Source organism: Ctenopharyngodon idella, chromosome 5 (genome assembly GCF_019924925.1).
Source record: "Ctenopharyngodon idella isolate HZGC_01 chromosome 5, HZGC01, whole genome shotgun sequence".
NCBI classification, from domain to species: domain Eukaryota; kingdom Metazoa; phylum Chordata; class Actinopteri; order Cypriniformes; family Xenocyprididae; genus Ctenopharyngodon; species Ctenopharyngodon idella.
Genome location: NC_067224.1, coordinates 19,671,326 through 19,691,029, shown reverse-complemented (window position 1 = coordinate 19,691,029; position 19,704 = coordinate 19,671,326). Strand labels below are relative to the sequence as shown.

Sequence of the window (19,704 nt, the reverse complement as noted above, 5' to 3'; positions counted from 1 at the left end):
AAAAACACATCTGTTCTCTCTGATTTTACCTGAGCGGATGAAAACAAGATCAGCGGCTCTAATTAGGGATCATATTCTCAGCTTTCTGGTCCTAATAGGCTCCTTTTATCACAAACCTGACAACAGTAACTTTGATTCAGCAGTCCTGTCTGTTTCATACTAGAATAGTGATTCCCAACCTGGAATTCCAAGCTGTTTGTCAAAGTAAATATTCAAAGGCACGCTATAGTATTTCCTCTTGTACTAGCTGAAATGATCACACATGTTTTTGCTTTTTATTAATAGACGCTGTGGCGGTCTATATATTAAAACATTAATAATTAATTAATTGAGACAAGACTTGCAGTCGCTCGTTCGTCTCGGCGCCTGAACAGCAGATGGCAGTAGTGTGTAATATATATACATTTATCACTCCAGTTCACGCGATGGAAGCAACATGTCAGCGCCCTGAACACATGTGTAAATAAAAATGGAGAGTAGAATAACCTTGCGTAAGGGTTAACTTAAGCAAAACGTTTTGAAATTATCCACTTGTGCAGTGGAAACGGATTTCAGCAATGACCTTACGGCTTTGCAAGACGTTTTTACGCAGATCTCTGCGATTTTCAACGATCCGCAAACTGACAGCAGCTCCAGAACAAGCGCCACTGTATCTGCGTATATCAGGTGATTTATAGATCATACACAGTGTGTTTACTGTACTTGTATCTAGTATCGACGTGCTGATGTTTGAAAAATATGCTAGATGTCAAACCGGTTGTTTTTAGTTTTATTCGACACCAGAAATAAAACCAAACTCATAGAAAAACAACAACGTCACCCATGTAATAGATTTCATTTTACCTGTCGCTTGTCCTTTATTTGTTCACTTCACAGGTTGCTCAGTTTTTCGTCCACAGACCATACGGAAATGTCTCTTTCACTGTACTCCGGCCAGTTTGGTGTCTTCAGATGCTTTTTTGGACAGATTGCAGAAGGGAAGAGCGGTTGTGTCCGATGAGGGTCTCTTTCATCACAGTGTCTCTGTTCCATCAGACAGCGGTAAGAATGTCTACAACCTCTCAAAGCTTCAAGACTGCTGTTTTAGAGATAACGTTGGAAAACAAAGTTCTTTGAATCTTATCCTAATGGATACTTATGATGTTATAGCCTTGTCGTTAAACTAATTTTGTGTCTTCTCTCAGGTCATCTGTTTTCCTTATTGCTAAAAGAACCTGATCAACCTGAAAATGCCAAATCTCTTAAAGTGGCAATAGTGGGCTCACCGAATGCAGGGAAATCCACACTGACCAATCAGCTGCTGGGCCGAAAGGTGATATTATACTATTATATGGAATAAACACTAATATTACGTTAATGTTACATTAATACGTGTAAATATGTTTGTTTGTTTTTTTCCCACAGAGATACTATATTTCTGTTATTTACTATATGTTGTTCCAAATGGATGATTCAATAAGGGCAAAATTATATTTATTTTATTTTATATTTATTTTAGCCTTAACTGTCAGTACACAATTTTCTTACAGTTGTTTGCGGTTTCTGAGAAAGTGCACACAACAAGAGCAAGTGCTGCTGGTGTCCTGACAGAGGATGACACACAAATCGTAAGTACCTCTTCTAGCCCATGCTAAATATCCATATAAAAGTCTAGTCTGTTTAGGGAATATCATATGTTTGATTAGCATCTTCTGACCTTCTTTTTATCAGATTTTGTTGGATACCCCTGGTCTCACCACACCAATAAAGGCTAAAAGGTGAGCATGTAATAGTAATAACATTATGTGAAGTGTATTGTTGGCATGTTAAAAAATACTCTCTCCTGTCCCAGTTTAATATGTAGACATCTACTTGTTATAAATGTTTAACAGACACCAGCTGGAGAAATCGCTTCTAGTGGATCCTTTTGAGTCACTACAAGAAGCTGATCTAGGTAGCAAAACCTTATTTTTTTTGTTTATTTCTTAGTCTGTTAAAAAAAAAGAGGATACAAAGCCATTATCCATCTTTGTGTGATGGTAGCATCATGTTATTATGACAGTGATTCTCAATCAATGGTACGGGGCCCTCTAGGTGGCATCAGTAAACCCCTGGGGGGGCCCAATAAATCTTAAAATTTTGTCATTTTAAAGGGTTAGTTCACCCCAAAATGAAAACAATCCCACAATTTACTCACCCCCAAGCCATACTAGGTGTATATGACTTTCTTCTTTCAGTCAAACACAATCAGAGTTCTATTAAAAAAATATTAGCTCTTCCAAGCTTTATAATGGGAATGAATAGTAACTGTGATTTTGAAGCCCAAAAAAGCACATCCATCCATCATTAAAAGTAATCCATACGTCTCCAGGGGGTTAAAGGATTAGTTCACTTTGAAATGAAAATTACCCCAAGATTTACTCACCCTCAAGCCATCCTAGGTGTATTTGACTTTCTTCTTTCTGATGAACACAATCAGAGTTATTTTAATAAATATCCTGACGCATCCGAGCTTTATAATAGCAGTGAACGGAACCAACGAGTATGAAGCTCAAGAAAGTGTATCCATCCATCATAAATGTACTCCACACGGCTCCGGGGGGTTAATAAAGGCCTTCTGAAGTGAAGCAATGCGTTTGTGTAAGAAAAATATCCGTATTTAACAAGTTTTAAAGTAAAATATTCATTTTAAAGCGAACTAATCTTTTAATAAAGGCCTTCTGAAGTAAAGCGATGCGTTTTTGTAACAAAATATCCATATTTATAACTTGATAGACTATAATCACTAGCTTTCCGTAATGTCCACGTTCACGAGAGAGTCGAGTTCCGACGTAGGATGTAGGAGTAGCATATTAGCTTAGGTGAGAGTAGACGCCTCTCACGGTTCAAACAAATAGGGCTGGACAACAAACTCAAGCGCCTCCGACGTTTCTCTTTAAAAATTCTCATTTTAGACTTCTAATTCATCACTGGTTTATTGTTTTGCTCTATCCTCTGTGCTATTTTTGTAAGAAAAAGATATTTTTCTTACAAAAATGCATCGCTTTACTTCAGAAGGCCTTTATTAACCCCTGGAGCAGTATCCATTACTTTTATGATGGATGGATGTGCTTTTTTGGGCTTCAAAATCACAGTTACTATTTATATAAGCTTGGAAGAGCCAGATTATTTTTTAATATAACTCAGATTGTGATTGACTGAAAGAAGAAAGTCATATATACCTAGGATGGTTTGAGGGTGAGAAAATTATCAGATAATTTTTTATTTTTGGGTGAACTAACCCTTTAACATATTAGTTAAAATTTCAGCTTAGATAGGAGGGCCTTCAAATGTAGTCTTGGACAAAGGGGGTCCTTAGAGGAAAAAAGTTTGAAAACCACTGGATCATGACTCATGTACTGCATCTTTTTATTCTCCATTTCTCCTATATACTTGCAGTGGTGGTGTTAGTTGACGTGTCTGATAAATGGACCCGCAGCAAGCTGGACTATGAGGTACTGAAGTGTCTGGCCCTGAATTCTGAAGTTCCTGCCATCCTTGTCCTCAATAAGGTACTAGCCGTGTCATTTTGTATTGATCTCTTCCAGTCTTGGCCATAGGATTAGTTTGTAGAGGAAATTACCTTCTCTTTTCTCTGGATGTCCCATCTCTCATCTGACACAGAGAGGGAGGTTGTATTGCTGCAATTGCTATCACAAAAATGAATGTCACCATCAAACTCAATAAATGATTTACATCTGTTACTCTTAGAGGGGCTTTAAAAGAGATTATAAAGCAAAGCATCGACTCTTAATGCACAGGTGGACCTTCTGAAGAACAAAACACTGCTGCTAGACATCACTGCAGAGCTGACAGAGGGTGTGGTGAATGGAAAGAAGATTAAGATCCGTGGCGCGGTGAAACAATGTCAGAAATTAGCAGCTGCACCCCACAGCAGATGCGATGAAAAACCACTTTCTGAGAGCAAGGAGGACAGGGTGTCTCAGGAGGGTCAGAACAAAGACAGACTGAGCCAAGAGGCGCTGAAGGCCCTGAGGAACCGCAGGGGGTGGCCACATTTTAAGGATGTATTCATGTTAAATTCTCTTGACGGAGAAGATGTGGAAACATTAAAGGTTAGAGAACACATTTGAGACTTCAAGAAAATGACATTTGCTTTAAAACCAAAAACTGATGTTGTAATCTCAAGCATTGTGCTTCTCATCCTTCATTTGCCTGTGTTTGAACATATGTGCAACAGAGGTACCTGTTTAAAGATGCAAAGCCTCGCCAGTGGCAGTACCACAGTGAAGTACTGACCGATCAGGGTCCAGAGGAGGTGTGCATCAACACGATCAGAGAGAAACTACTACAGTATCTCCCTAAGGAGGTGCCATACACTATGACGCAGGTGATTTGTGGTATATACATTGCTGTTCAAAAGTTTGGTGTCGTTTGGAGTTCATGTCTCTTATGCTCACCGAGGCTGCATTTATTTAATCAAAAATACAGTAAAAACAGTAATATTGTGAAATGTGCAAGTTGAAATATAGTTGAAATATATAAAATATATAAAATACACTACCATTTAGTAATTAAATAATTAATTTTTTTCCCCTCTTATTCAGCAAGGATACATTAAATAGTAAAGACTTTTACATTGTTACAAAATATTTCTATTTCAAATAAATGGTGTTCTTTTGAATCTGTTGTATTAATCTTACAATTATGAAAAAATGTTAAGCAGCATTACAAACAGCAATACATTGATAATAATAAGAAATGTAATATGAAATGAGCACCAAATAAGCATATTAGAATGATTTCTGAAGGATCATGTGACACTGAAGACTGGAGTATTGATGCTGAAAATTCAGCTGTCATCACAGGAATAAATTACATTTTAAAATATAGTAAAATGCAGTCTCATTCGCTCATTTCCGATATTCTCATTTTCTTGTTCTGGTCCATTTTTCATCATTAATTTGTTGTTCTCCTGTTAGAAAACACTCTTCTGAGAGCATAAATACTCAGGAGAAAATTCCAAATCATTGAAACTGGATCAGTATCTATTTTATTTCCAATATGATTCTCATTATTTATAAATTCGGAATTTCTTCACAAAACTTAAGTCATATATTCATCTGTCCATTCGTCCATCCATCTTTCATAATCTTTTCCATTACTCAAAATATGAATTGACCTTTTTGTATTATTTCATGTTTGCTGGAATATTATTAGTTTTCTTTTTTTCCCTTATTATTTTGGTCTTTTTACAGCAAATAGAAATCTGGAAGGAGTCTGAGGATGGGGTACTCGACATATCCATCAAACTATACGTGAAGAAAGACACTCATATGGTGAGCTCTCTGATTCCTCCTATGTTTTCTGAAAACATAAAACAAAACAAAACAAAAAAAAATGTAATTTTTGTTTAGGAAGGCTAGTTTCCCATGCTGCTGTTGTTACCATCATGGTACCTTATGGTAGACATTTTGTGGAATTGTTTTAAAAAAGAAAGCAGTTTCTCACTTGCTGAAGAAACAGTAACATTATTATACTGCACTATAAAGTGAAACCTTTTAATCTTTCTTTCTTGCAGAAAATGGTTATTGGTCCTGGAGGTCAGATGATAACCAGAATAACCCAGGAAGCTGAAAATGACCTAATGAAGATTTTCTTGCGTAACGTGCGTTTAAAAATCTCTGCAAAGCTGCGGAAGTGAGGTCCACGGTTCAGATGACGAAGGTCAGGGCCTGATGCATACAGAGGGATACAGAAGCATGAAAAGAGTTATTTAAGAGAGAAGAAATGGACTTGAACTCTGCTGTGTTTTGGGTTATAATGTGAAGTTGATCTCAACAGACCCCCCTCATTTCTGTAAACTGAAATTCAAGTTGATCAAAGCCACATTACATGGTTTTCTGTATCATTTCAGTTACAAGGCTATGGTCGATTTTAAAAGCAATATTGTAGTATCACAGCTGCCTCTGCCTGTGCCAGTTGCATATCTTTCTGCTTTTGAAAATTGAAAAATGTCTGTATATTCATAAATGTCAAAAGTACAGAATCACATAGTTCTGCTTTGAGGGTGAGGACAAGTTCACTTTCTTTTACTGAAAGCAAGGGCTGACCTTGTTTTTTTTTTTATTCATTGTCTTCAGTGTGATCAGGCTGTGGTGGAGGCTTGCTGTTTAACTGTCTTACTTAATACCATTACACTGACCTGAAATCGCTCAACTGCAGGCCTGGCTTCTGCTCTAACATATAAGGTGGGCCATAGGACTGTGGGCTGGACCGTTGGGGTGGTTTTCAGGGTGGAGCTGGGGCTGCTCAGCTGTGACCGTATATGCTGCTTACTGGAACTGTTTAAAATTATTTGTAGCTATGTATGTAATATTAACTTTTTCATCAGTTGAGTAAATTCATGCATCAATTTTAGTTCGTGGTAAATGTTTTGAGTATAATGAAGAATAGGCAGACAAAATTCATGGACAACAACTCAGACAAATTTTGCTGGACTACAGACAGCAGAAGTCAATGCACATATACTCAAAGATATGATGAACTACACATAAGGAATTAAAAGAATAAACTCATTCATTCACTGAACACATTTAATTGAGTATATCTCATTTGTTTTATTATGATGATACACTGCCATCCAGAGGTTTGATAATTTTTATGTTTTCGAAAGTCTTTTATGCTTATCAAGGCATTTTTGTTTTATCAAAATACAGTTAAACAGTAATATTGTGAAATCTTGTTACAATTTAAAATATCTATTTTCTATTTGAATATAGTTTAAAATGTAATTTCTTGTGATGGCAAAGCTGAATTTTCAGCATCATTCTTCAGTGTCAAATGATCCTTCAGAAATCATTCTAATATGCTGATTTGACACTAAAGAAAAATTTCTTATTATAATGTTGAAAACAGTTGTGCTGTTTAATATTTTTATGGAAACGATGGTACATTTTTGTAGGATTCTTTGATGAAAGTTCAAAAGAACAGCATTTTCTGAAATAGAAATCTTTTGTAAAATTATAAATGTCTTTACTGTCACTTTTGATCAATTTAATGCATCATTGCTGAATAGAATTATAAAAAACATACTGATCCAAAACAGTAGTGTATTTTATTTTTCTTCTTCATTATTTTATTTATTTATTTATTTATTTATTTTTTGCAGTGATGCAATAGAAGAACCATTTTGGGTTTCCCAAAGAACTTTTCAGTGAATAGTTCTTAAAATAACCATTTTTACCTTAGTCTGAAAAGTATTTTTTTAATCTAGAGAGACTTTTCCAGTATAAAGTGCAATGGAAAGTTTCCATGGATGTTCTTCATGGAACCATAGATGCCAATAAAGAAACTTTTTTTTATTTCTTTTTAAAGTGTGAGCATTTTACCAACCACATATTCCACCTTTACAGACTCTCTGTGTAAAAGTTATAGCCAAGAGTAGATTATGAAGGGTTTTTTTTTTAAAACACAGTTGACATTAATAAAAACAAAACAAGCAGAACATTTAATTCATTGTTCAGTGATATTTATTGAAATTACACACGACAGTCTCATGTAACACATTATAGGCTATATAGTTGTATAGATTAAAAATGATCAGAATTGCATTGTTAGTTGATTTAATCCATTTAATGTTTGTTGTTCTGGTCTTTTTATCCATCCTTTCACTTTTGACTGCATCATCCATTGCTTTGAAGTTCTCTTCCTCACTTGACATGTGCTTTGTCCTCTCATATCCAGATGATTTTTGAGAGAAGGCAACAGAACCCTTACCATTACTAAACTCAGTAATGGTAACGGTTTTATCGCCACTCTCTGTCACAGTGTTTGTGGGTCCAGGAAACTTTTAGAAGCTCATTGACCCCCCTGGGTAGTACATCATCTATACTGTAGTGTCTCAATAATGAACTTACAGTATACGATGATATCCTGTCTAGAGGGCATGACTGATGAAACACTTTCACTTTGGAAATCAACTGAAACATTCACATCTACTATTTCTGACATTTTCAATGATCTATTGTTTGGTTTATCTAAAGATTAAACATTCTTTTCAGAAACATTGTCAGCATATTTTTAGAGAACTAAAATTACATATCCCAAAACAATTTACAGAAACTGATAAAAAAAAAGAAAAAGTTTTCCATATCTGTTTCTTTATCTACATTATCAACTTCAGATGTTCAAAATTGTTCGATTTATTTGTGTATCTGAAAGATTCTCCTGCAGAAATTCTTTCCAAATCTTGAAAGATTATCACACCTGTGGAAGGTCCACCACATGGGTCTATTCATCTGAAAGGAAGAGCAGCTGCCATCCTGTAGTTCATAGTCACCGGTCGACACACTCACCTTTAGGTCTGCGTCCTCAGTACTCCAGCAGGAAGTGTTGAAAAACTGTTTAATTGCCTTCATCTGTCACCTTTACCCGTCTTTTCACAAGTCTGTTGTCTCCATGCTGTTAAGCGATCATAAACGCTGCCCCCTGAGTTTTAATGCTCGCTGCTCATTTGCATATGATGACACAAAGGCTGTTCCATCCTTATCATGTCTCTGCCCTTCACTCTGCTGACCAATCAGATTCATTCCCTATATCAGACCCTGAACAGTTACTTAGCACAAGGACTCGCTCTCACGCAAAGTGTGTGAACCCACACCCAAACTCCCCCACCCCTGGAATAAATTTAAAATTGCACCAGAAAAACATATTTTAAGCATATTATATTGGTTTCTTAAGCTGTTATCTAGCCAAAAGTGTATATTACAATAAAAATAATGTAATAAAACTACATTACATGATAACCTTAAAACATATTATATCTTATACTAAAAAAATAGTTAATACCACTTGAGATGTAAATTGTGACTGTATGAGGGGTTTACCAAAACATTTACTAATGGACAATGTTTTATTCAATTTATCTCCAATATTTAAATCATTAAGATGGATCTCATGATGTTACAATAGTGCAATAGATGCCAGATTCATGGATTACAGTTGCCAATTGTTGATTGACTACCAAAAAATCACCTCTGGGCGTCTGTCCTCATACTCATGTGTGAGCTGTGACAAATTAACCTGATTCTACATCCGTAGTTGTCCTGCAGCATCTAGATGTTAAAGGGCTATTGGCTAACATGGGAGTGGCCCCCCACGGTTACTGTGGAGACAGACTCCCGGTTAGGGTGGGGTTGGGGGGTGTTTGTGACTGCTTTGGCCATGTTAGCTGATAAAAACAAGATTGTGGCCTATCTGAGTTGCACCAGCACGTAGCAAGCTTATCTGCAGCTCAAATAAATGGACATTTCTGTTAATTTGCCATGAGTTCACTGAATTTCACAGTTAGACATTAAGGGAGCTGGAAACTGCCTTTTATGAAACAGTATTCACCTGATCTAGCTGATTTGGGATCATTTAAACTTAATGGTTGTTGAGTGCTGGCATAATGTGTGTAGATTCAATTCTGGGAGACCAATCCTGCTATATCAGCATCTTTTTTAGCAAAACACTTAACAAGATGATTAGTAATGACTTACTGTAAACTACCTTGAATGAAAAACACTAAATGAGAGAAAGTTTAGGGCAGATACTAGATCAAGCCAAGGGCTCCTTGGTGGATAGACAGACTGTGTGACCCCTGTTATATTAAAATTAGTGTTACACATCAAGTCTGACATATAATATATGTATACCATTTAATGTACTTACATACTTCATTATAATGCTTGCATTGCACATCCATTAAAATAAATTAAAATCCATAAAAGCATTTTCTTCTCTGTATTCTCTTCTCTAGCTTGCTTCCTAATCTAGTTGTCTAATAAGCCTGGCATTATATATTACGAATATTGTTGGCTCTTTGACGAATTGCTTTTTTAAGTCACTTTGGATAAAAGCGTCTTCTTAATGCATCAATTTAGATGTAAAACATAAAATAATTTGTAATTTGCTTTTATTTTTCATTTATATTGATGTACAGAGACATACAGCATATGTGTACATTAAATCTTACTTTAATTTTCTTGTATTTAAACAAACAAATATTACAGGAGGAACAATGAAACTTTAGCTTGATTAACTCAGCTTTTTTTTAATTATTATTATTGTTTTATTTTTTTCAAAATTGGTTTGAGCTCAAACAATGGACCCACTGTTGAAGACCCTTCATTTTAATAGGAATTCATGCGATTGGGAATTTCGATGAAAAAAAAAAAAAAAGATGAAAGATTTTCCCATGCAGAGTTTTCAATGGTTTCATGCCGGTCATGCGGAATTGCTGCGCTGACCAACAGAAAGCTACTTTGTTTGAAAATGACTTATATGTGAGTTATGCTTTACACATATGACAATATACACTCTTGGGCAAAAAAGATGGGCCAAGCCCAAAATGGCTAAACACTAAGCTTTTAATAGTCTTAACCACAAATTATTGGTCAGGAAATTAGGAAGTTTTTGGCAGAACATATGGGAAGTTGCGTGGTGATGCTCCAGAGCGGTGTCTTCAAAAATCTGCTGAGAAATATAATCATAAATGCGTCTCTACCACAGTGAAGCATGGAGGAAGAGCTGTCTTTGTGGGGGCCTTTTTAGCTGCTGGTATTGGTGAGCTACTTCACTGTGAAAAGTCATTTAATGCTTTGGAGTACAGGAGAATATTGCAGAATGGCTTGTTTCCCACAATTGAGAAGTTATCTAAAGAGGAATGATCAGATGTTATTTTTCAACAAAACAATGCTCCTTCCCAAATTGCAAAGACAACCAAGAAGTGGCTTGAGAAGTCCATCAGGCTCATGTTTTGGCCTGGTCAGAGTCCAGATTTAGACCATAAAGTGAATATTTGGTCTCACATTAAACTCAAACGAACTGGGAGACATTTTTCAACTACTCATGAACTGTTTGATCAACACTGAGTAGAACAACACTGACTCTTCTTCTTGTGAAAAGCTGTCTGTAAGTTTACTCATGGCTTAAACATTTAAAAAAAAACAAAGGGGAAGGTGATTCCATGCTAAGTTACTTTATCTACAGTATTTGTGCAATTCTTGCTAATTTCCTGACTGTGATTTGTGATTAAAATGGTTAAGACCATTAAAATACCACTATATGTATACAGTCAAACCAAAAATTATTCAGACATTGTTGATATTTTTGATATATTTTTACTAGTGGGTACAGGACACTATAATTAATTTATGTAAGTGAGGATAGCAAAATAAAGTAAACTGTGACATATTATACCCAAAAATTATTCATACAGTGGACTACCGGTGAAACTGAAAAAAATTTGGGACGAAAAATTATTCATACACTTTGACCAGACCATGTTTTTCTTAAGTGTTATCTGACATAATTAAGATTAATTTTTCTGACACAGTATACCTTTGAGATCTTATCATATTTTATTACCATTTTTTAAACTATAGTGAATAAACTGTATTAATGAATGAAATGTTCAAGGTGTCTGAAAAAATTTTGGTTTGACTGTATATAAAGTTCGCTAGTGTCCACATGTTAAGAGTATAGTCTTAAGGCCTTTACTACTTGCAAATAAACTTGGAGGTGTTTACCAAGAACTGCCTAAACACATTCAAAACCAGTATAAATATGCACTTAGGTTGTCATACAGATACATACTGCTGTCCAGGATTATTCTGTCAGGCAGGCCTCAGGCCCTTAGCATGACCTGAAACTATATTTAATGCATTATTTTAATATTCAAGATTGGAAATTATCCACTAAATGCTGAACTTTGACAGTTCTACCAAGAGCCAATAAATAGTAAAGACTTCCTGCAGTAATGAGGGGACAAACTGCTGGGGTGATTAACACCAATATGTGTGAGTCTGTGTTTTGAAGGAAGTGTTAGGGAACCCTTGGCCTCCAAAGTAAGATGCACCCCCCTTTCCCCCAGATCCAGAGAATGTTGGTTCTACACACCTTTGTAGGCAGGCTGGAGCACAAACTTGGGAACTGAGAGAGACAAAGAGACAGATCAAAGACGAGACTGATGTTTTGACAGAAGTGCACATACACACCTCTGTCCTCTTTGAAGTAATGGAAAGGTAGCAAACTAAGAAAAGTCCTAGCAGGTCATTGGCTTTGGAAGCTACAAACCTCTGGACAAATCTCTTTAGTTTGTTGCTCCGGTCTCATGGTCATGTATCTCCCAGAGGAACGGCCTATGCTGGACTTACCTTACCAAATGAATCATTTGGCTAATAACTATGGATATTATCCACAAGGTAAGACTGTCTTTACATTACTCACATTTTGAGAATTTCAAATTCAATTTCAGATTCATTTTAAATGTATTATGAGTTTTTCAAAAAGACTTTAAAGAGGGAGAACCCTCAAAATGACTAAATGGAGTGTTCTAATAGCAAGCAAATGTCATGCTGGAGAACTAATGTTGTAAATAGGTTTTACATTGTGGTGAATGAAAATGTGAAATGATTATATTATTGATTAGACTGTAAGGAACCCATCTGCCGAACTCAGCACAGCACCAATGGCAGGATGAGCAGTGCTGAAGCTGAACTGACCTCACTGCCAGTTCATGTATCACTGCAAGATCGTGAGCTTTGGGACAAATTCAGCAGTATCGGCACAGAGATGCTGATTACTAAATCTGGCAGGTATGCACTTATGCGGTGTTGGTACTTTTATGCCTGGTTTCACATAAAGCCGTCCCAGAATAAAATGCATGTTTGAGCTGTTTTAACTGAAAGAAACTTGTACTGACATATCTTAAAATACGTCAGTGCCATTGTTTTGTCTCAAGATGCACACCAGTAATGTTTGTTTTTTTCTAAGCATGTTTATAAAAGCTACTTAAATGTCCTAATTTAACTAAGGCCTAATCCTAATCTAAGCCCTGTCTGTGAAACCAGGCCATCATGTATTATAATATGTAGTGATATAACAAATGTATAATGAAATTGTGTTGGGATTTACACTTATTTAGTGTAAGAAATCTTAAATATTTTTCAATGTATCTAAAGTCATGTTTCAAAGTGAAAAGGAGGTGTTCTTAAAGGGATAGTTCACCCAAAAATGAAAATTATGTCATCATTCACTCGCCCTCAAGTTGTTCTAAACCTGTATTCATTTCTTTGTTCTGTTGAACATGAAGGAAGATATTTTGAAGGAAGTTTGTAACCAGGCCGCTTTGGGGCACCATTGACTTCCATAGTAGGGAAAAAAAATACTATGAAAGTCAATGGTGCCCCAGAATTTTCCCACATTCTTCAAAATATCTTCCTTTCTGTTCAACAGAACAAAGAAATTTATACAAGTTTGGAACAACCTGAGGGTAGTAAATGATGACAGAATTTTCATTTTTGGGTGAACTATCCCTTTAAGTGCATTCAGTGAACCATTTATGTATTTGAATAGTTCCTAAGCACATGAATTTTAAAAGAATTACCAATCAAAATGCACTTTATGGAGGGCGTCTTGTAAAATGTGATGACTAATTGTTATGGTGTGTTTCCGGTGTACATTTAATTCAGGCGGATGTTTCCCAGCTGCAAAGTAACAGTGACAGGACTGAATCCTAAAGTCAAGTATGTGGTGATAATGGACATGGTGCCGTTTGATAACCGCAAGTACAAGGTACCTCCCATTCACCCCTCCCTAATGGCACATACACACATACTCATTTCAACCCCCTACATTCTCCCTCACAAACACACATACACTACCATTCAAAAGTTTATGATCAGTAAGATTGTTTTAAAATAAATTAATACTTTTATTCATGGTACAAAAGATTTCAAATAAATGTTGCTCTTTTGAACTTTCTATTAATCAAAGATTTCTGAAAAACATGTATATCAGTTTCCACAGAAATATTAAGCAGCACAACTGTTTTCAACATTGTTAATAATAAGAAATGTTTCTTGAGCACCAAATCAGCATATCAGAATGATTTCTGAAGGATCATGTGACACTGAAAATTCAGCTTTGTCATCACAGGAATAAATTGCAATAGAAAACAGTTCTTTTAAATTGTAATAATATTTCCCAATATTACTGTTTTTACTGTATTTTGGCCAAATAAGTGTAGCCTTGGTGAGCATACGAAAGTTTCAAAAACATTTTGAACAGTACTGGACTACAACACTAGTTTACTATTAAACTATATTATGTCTCTCTGTTCTATTCCTTATAATAGTGCTGCAAACCTGATGTTTGAATTTTTTGGACGTTATGAACAAGACCTAAAAATAAATGTATGAATGAATGAGCATCGATAGATTAATGATTGTTAATTGTGTTCTTAACATATATCCATATGCTCTTGTATTGTTACAGTGGAATAAGGATCGTTGGGAAGTGAATGGTTCAACCGATCCACACCTGCCCAATCGGTTCTTCATCCATCCAGACTCTCCTGCACCAGGAGAGAAATGGATGCAGTATCCAATCTCCTTCCACAAGCTCAAACTGACCAACAACACGCTCAACTCCAACGGCCTGGTGAGCTTTTAGAAATTGGGAAAATTTATTGGTTGAAAGATTCAAAAAGAAGGCTTATTCATAGAAAGTATTTCATATTTTCTGTTTTCAGGTTTGCATTTGACCATTTCTACTTCTGTTTCTCTCCTCCATTAGGTGGTTCTCCACTCCATGCACAAATACCAGCCTCGTCTACACATAGTCCAGTCTCCAGACCCCTGTAACCCTCACAACCCTGGCGGTTACCTGCGCTTCACCTTCCCTGAAGCTGCTTTTATAGCCGTCACGGCCTACCAGAACCAGGAGGTGAGGACAGACATTTCACATGTCATGAATACTGTATTTTAAAATAGGAAATTTAGAGCTGGCCTTCAAAGATGTTTTTTTTTCTTTTCTTTTTTTCTTGGAGTTGCACTGCCATCTAGTGGCTCAAATTCATGAGGCTAAAGATCCTTCTCCTTCTTCTTATTGGCGGTTGGCAAACAACTTACTGGTGCATTTCCGCCACCAACTGGTATGGAGTGTGGACCAGAAAATATAATATACATACAGCCTATATTGTAAAAAACAAAACAAAAAAACAACCCTATATTCTCTTACTTAAATTAGTTTCTCTAAGATATTGAAACAATAGATTATAACACATATCTTTGGACTCTTTTCGCAGAATATCTTTTAAAACAAAGCGTTTTCATCTCTCCTAATTTCCAAATTAAATTTCTTCTTTCTGTTTCATATTTCTGACAATATAACATAACATGTTCTACTGTCTCTTTCTGCCCACAGAAATCACATTTCCCTGTTTACCTATGTTGAATAGTTTCATGAATAGGTAAACATTTCCCTGTTTACCTATGTTGAATAGTTTTCCGTTTAGTCAAGTGTGTCCAAACCTAAGCTTCGATATTATTATTTCTTCCCTCCTATTATTTCTTCCCTCCCTGTATACCTCATTTTTCCCACTTTCTTTTGAATTCCGTGAAACCATAGCCCTTTTCTTGTTTCTTCCCATTGCCTTTGCAATCTTTCCTTCAATTTCTTTTTAATAATACTTTTGATTTCTGCCCTGCTGATGCTTACTGTAAAATCAACGTGATTACTTTTAGTAACTTCCTTTGCTAATTTATCTGCCATTTCATTTCCTTTAACTCCGTTATGTGCTGGTATCCACAAAAATACCACCATAAGCCCCATCATTTTAATTATGTATAGTGTTTTTCTCATCTCTATTAAAATAGAGGTCTGCTGTTTGAATTATTGTACTGTAAACTGGTTACCGATGAGCTCGATTCTGAACAGATGATTGCTCTTAGTGGCCACTGTAATGCTAACAATAATGCAAGCATTTCACCCATATATACTGACAGTCCTTCATTGATCCTCCTCCCCACTCTGATATTAAATTCTGGAACAATAAATGATACTCCGATTCTATTATCTGAATTCTTTGATGCATCAGTATATAGATGAATATAACCATAGTAATTATTATCAATATATTCTTGTGTGATACGTGAGTTGAACACAAACTCGGCTAAAGATCCAGTGTAGCCTATCTATGTAATTAGTACAGTAATAGAATCTAGTATTAAAGTATAAGTGATGCTTCTATCTTGCATTTTTCTAGTTTAAAACAATTTTTATCTCAAATTATCAGCAAATCAATTTAAGTGGAAGTTGAAAATTGAACATTTGTGCCTGAACACAAAGTGTCAGATTTTTCTCCATTGATTCATTATTATTTTCTATGAATCCATTTTTGTATGATTTATAAGTGTTAACTGGCATGTCTGTGGGTTTTGCTGATGGTAATCTTTATTTTTCTTTCTCAACACAGATTACAAAACTCAAGATTGACAACAACCCCTTTGCCAAAGGCTTTCGTGACAATGGACTGAACAGGAAAAGGTGAGAGACAATTTAGTAGAGATGATGAATTAGGTCAGGTTAATTAGAGATCATTACTAGGTCAGGTCACCTCAAAAAGTGATGGAGAGCTATCATCATTTCTTTCTTTAATTCAGGAAAATTCACCTACAAATGTCTCCTTTAGAGATTATGTATAATTCTTTTCAACCATGTAAGTAAATGAGCTAGATTTTCATCATCCAAAGGGCAAATCAAATGTACATAGTGTATTTAATAGAATTTACATATTATTTCCTGTCCTGACCTTCACTCTGATAGGTAATTAGATATTTTAAGTCAATATAACTTTTAGAATTTCTCTTCATTAGGTTTAGAGACAAGGAGACCCAAGAGACCCAGGATTCAGATGGACAGGTCAAACAAGATTTGACACCAAATGAGCATGGTATGACTTCCTTTTTTTTCATTGTTGATTTATGTCATATGCATCTGTGTTGCTTCTTTTGTGATGGCCTGTTGCCCAGCAGGTGGCAGTAGAGGGGATTCTTAACCTTAATCGTGAGGATCGTATTCATGTGCCCTACATTTTACTTACTACTTGATTAGCTGTTTTTCTTTGGACAGACTGTTTAAAAAATAAACTGTGTACATTTAGTTTCAGTATTTCTGCTTATTTTTTGTCCCAATAGCAGTGGGACAGTCACAGAAAGACGAGGATGTGGATGTGACCGTGTCCAGCTCTGTTGACAGCAGCAGTACCCTACATTTTTCAGAAGTGGCTTCATCTGTCACCCCAAACCCTTTCATATCAGCCTTCATAAACCTCAGCACGGTTGGAGCACCTTCACCCCAGCAGACCCACACCATTCTCAGCCTCAGTAACAGACACCTGAACAGGTGAGTCTGGCTTTGCGTGATGAAGTGAATGTCGCATTATAATCATGCTATAATATTTTGCTGCAATTGTACTGTAAAATACTAATTCTTGCTCTAAACTTATGTAGGCTATTGCATCTTATCTTAGAGATTCAGAAGTGAAAAAGGTGACAAAGATGAAAACCCCCTAGGGAAGAAATTTCCTAAATATCGGCTAAGATGTAAAATGTGAATTTTCAGTCAATTTTAGCATAGAGATAAAGGGTTAAAACTTAGTCTACACCCTATATAGATTTAAAAATATATATATATTTCTTCAGTTCAGTTGTCTCAGGCCACACTGTTGAGTTTTTTACACCCATTCAATTCAACATGACAATACAATACTAATACTACTGCTTATAATAATAATAGTAATAGTAATAATAATAATAATAATAATGAACATGCAGACTTGTAAAAAGCTTGAATTTCAAGTGTTTTTGACAATTATTACTTGAATATTACTTTTTTCCCCACATACTAATAAATACACAAATCAATAAAGAAATATATTACTATAGTAATAATACTATTGTACTGTAAAACAAAAAATCATATCTAATAATAATAATAGTAACAATAATAATAATGAGTAGAATTACAAGTAAAATTCTTAATTTCTTTGTTTTCAAACATTAAACCGGTGAACATAATTTCATCAAGTAGTTACAAAATGTTCCTGGTTCAACATCTTTGCTGTTCCTGGAACATTCCAATCAACCAATCAGATTTGAGGGACAAGTTTACAGTTTATGTCAAGTTTAGGCTCACAACCAGGGTTAGGTGCATCTACATCAGTGTTATTCACCTATCATTTCCCTCTGATTTTAGGGATGTTATGGGTAGGGTTTGGTTTAGAGGTAGGGATAGGGTCAGGAATGTTGTTCCAGGATCAACAAAACATGTCTTAATTGGCAAAATCACAACTTTTATTTTGAAGAAAGGCTATTTTGAATGCAAAACAGTGATTATTCCCCTTTAATTTACTCCTTTCTGGACAAGTACTACATGCAGAAGTGTCAGCGGTCAAAATAACTGTCAAAACTTTTTTTCCAGTCCCAGAGAAGCCAGACCCTCCAGCCTCCATAATCTTTGTGCATCTCTGCCCATGGCCCAGAGCTCCTGTGTCCAGTCCTCCACAGCAGACACCAACCTCAGCCGACTGCCATCTCAGATCAGCAGCCCTCTAAACCCTCAGCAGCACCATCACCACCACAGCAGCCCAGCCTCTCAAACCCCTGGCAGATCCATAATCCAGCTCCAGCCTTATTTTCTTACCCCTCCCCATCCCTCAAGGCAATGTCCTGACGTGGAGCTGCCCCTTCCTCTGCCTCCTAAACTAAGTCGGATGCAACTTCCTGAAAGTGCTCTGAGGAACCTGGAGATGACCCCAGTCTCCGACTATGTTAATCCAAGACCCCTCACTGACATCCTCAACAGGATCCATTTTCGACCGTTAGCCTCTGGACCATCAGGGAAAGGCCTGCAAAATCCCCCCCACCCTGAGCAGTACCTCCGTGGGTCAGAACGAGAGCTGCTCCCGCAGATTTATCCAGCTGTTCAGGAATACATTGATCAACAATTCACATTAAACAGCATGCTGAACAACCAGACTGAACACAGATCACAGATGGACTATGTCAGTGCCAGACCATTAACTGAATACTATAGTGAACAGCAGACTGGGAAATGAAGTTTATCTGTCATCATCTAATTATGCCTCATTTTGTCCAGCAGAGACTGCACTGCTCCAATCTGTTCCCCTCTGCATCACTAGTTTACGAAACAGATGTTGAACACTAATGGCTTCCCAACAGAAGAATGTAAATATTATTTTCAGTGCGATATGAGGTTGTTTGCTGTAGCTGATGTCCATATTTATGTTTTGCAATTACTTGAGCCGTTTGTTACTAAACTTTAAAGTGAACATGAAACCAAAGTTCACTGTATTTACTTTCTTAATCAATGTTTCTGGTGTATATTATATTCTTATTATTTGTTTTATCATCTCTGTAATCTTTAATCTGAATGAAATGATTTTCCGTTTCTGTTAACATCATTTAGGCTGCACAGGCTATTGAATAACACCAACTAGTAGCAAAACTGGCATCCGGCCCCACTCCATCTGGTATGCGACACACACTTTAATCCAAACAATTCCCATCAAACTTTTTTCCCTTTGATTATCCAGTTTCACTTTGAAATATGTCACATTACAAAGCAAGATGAAGTGTGGACTGAAATTCATGATGTTGAAAGAAATCTAGACCATAATCACACTTTTGCTGTCTCCATCATGTCTGATCTTCTATGCGTTGCCTTTTTTTACAATAAACCTAAATACTGTGTTCTGCATTAAGTTTTCATTTTTAAGTCATTACAAACAACTTTTCTTAGCACTGTAAAGTTGCCTTTTGCAAAGCCCTAGATATCGGCCTAGTCTAAAATGGAAAAAATTTCACACACAAAAAA

General features: G+C 36.1%; 3 protein-coding genes and 1 long non-coding RNA gene across 5 annotated transcripts in view; 2 read left to right on the top strand and 2 right to left on the bottom strand.

Annotated features, from left to right (window-relative positions):
* fam222ba (family with sequence similarity 222 member Ba) overlaps positions 1-1,072 on the bottom strand; it is a 60,129-nt gene extending 59,057 nt beyond the window's left edge. Inside the window, exon 1 of the mRNA XM_051893089.1 lies at positions 844-1,072. The gene's annotated coding sequence lies outside the window, so the exon portion shown is untranslated. The remainder of the gene's footprint in view (positions 1-843) is intronic.
* Positions 406-6,574, top strand: eral1 (Era-like 12S mitochondrial rRNA chaperone 1). Its single transcript, XM_051893094.1, has 11 exons — positions 406-666; positions 877-1,041; positions 1,185-1,312; positions 1,530-1,607; positions 1,711-1,757; positions 1,872-1,933; positions 3,418-3,530; positions 3,780-4,094; positions 4,220-4,369; positions 5,238-5,318; positions 5,561-6,574. Exons 1-11 carry the CDS (start codon positions 558-560, stop codon positions 5,681-5,683), a joined length of 1,371 nt encoding a protein of 456 aa, XP_051749054.1. The 5' UTR covers positions 406-557; the 3' UTR covers positions 5,684-6,574.
* On the bottom strand, positions 4,413-5,679 carry LOC127512311 (uncharacterized). Its single transcript, XR_007930191.1, has 2 exons — positions 5,538-5,679; positions 4,413-5,346 (listed from the first exon to the last, which is right to left on the bottom strand). It is a non-coding gene; the product is annotated as an uncharacterized LOC127512311 (long non-coding RNA).
* A 5,568-nt stretch (positions 6,575-12,142) lies between the features above and the next one.
* On the top strand, positions 12,143-19,587 carry tbx16l (T-box transcription factor 16, like). 2 transcript variants are annotated; one of them, XM_051893635.1, is made up of 9 exons: positions 12,143-12,227; positions 12,455-12,620; positions 13,497-13,599; positions 14,302-14,466; positions 14,602-14,751; positions 16,283-16,353; positions 16,683-16,759; positions 17,004-17,211; positions 18,289-19,587. In XM_051893635.1, the coding sequence occupies exons 1-9, from the start codon at positions 12,143-12,145 to the stop codon at positions 18,923-18,925; spliced, it is 1,662 nt and encodes a 553-aa protein (XP_051749595.1). In that variant the 3' UTR covers positions 18,926-19,587. The 2 variants fall into 2 exon arrangements, with proteins under 2 accessions (XP_051749595.1, XP_051749596.1); XM_051893636.1 differs by lacking the exons at positions 12,143-12,227; positions 12,455-12,620; positions 13,497-13,599 and adding an exon at positions 13,699-14,219.
* Positions 19,588-19,704: the final 117 nt, after the last annotated feature.

Excerpts from the sequence above, each read along its gene's own strand:
- tbx16l (XM_051893635.1), top strand. The coding sequence starts at position 12,143 with ATGTATCTCCCAGAGGAACGGCCTATGCTGGACTTACCTTACCAAATG. Across the intron at positions 12,228-12,454 it reads CTATGGATATTATCCACAAG|ACTGTAAGGAACCCATCTGC; the intron begins GTAAGACTGTCT and ends ATTATTGATTAG. Across the intron at positions 14,752-16,282 it reads CGGCCTACCAGAACCAGGAG|ATTACAAAACTCAAGATTGA; the intron begins GTGAGGACAGAC and ends TTCTCAACACAG.
- eral1 (XM_051893094.1), top strand. The coding sequence starts at position 558 with ATGACCTTACGGCTTTGCAAGACGTTTTTACGCAGATCTCTGCGATTT. Across the intron at positions 1,934-3,417 it reads ACTACAAGAAGCTGATCTAG|TGGTGGTGTTAGTTGACGTG; the intron begins GTAGCAAAACCT and ends ATATACTTGCAG. Across the intron at positions 3,531-3,779 it reads CCATCCTTGTCCTCAATAAG|GTGGACCTTCTGAAGAACAA; the intron begins GTACTAGCCGTG and ends CTTAATGCACAG.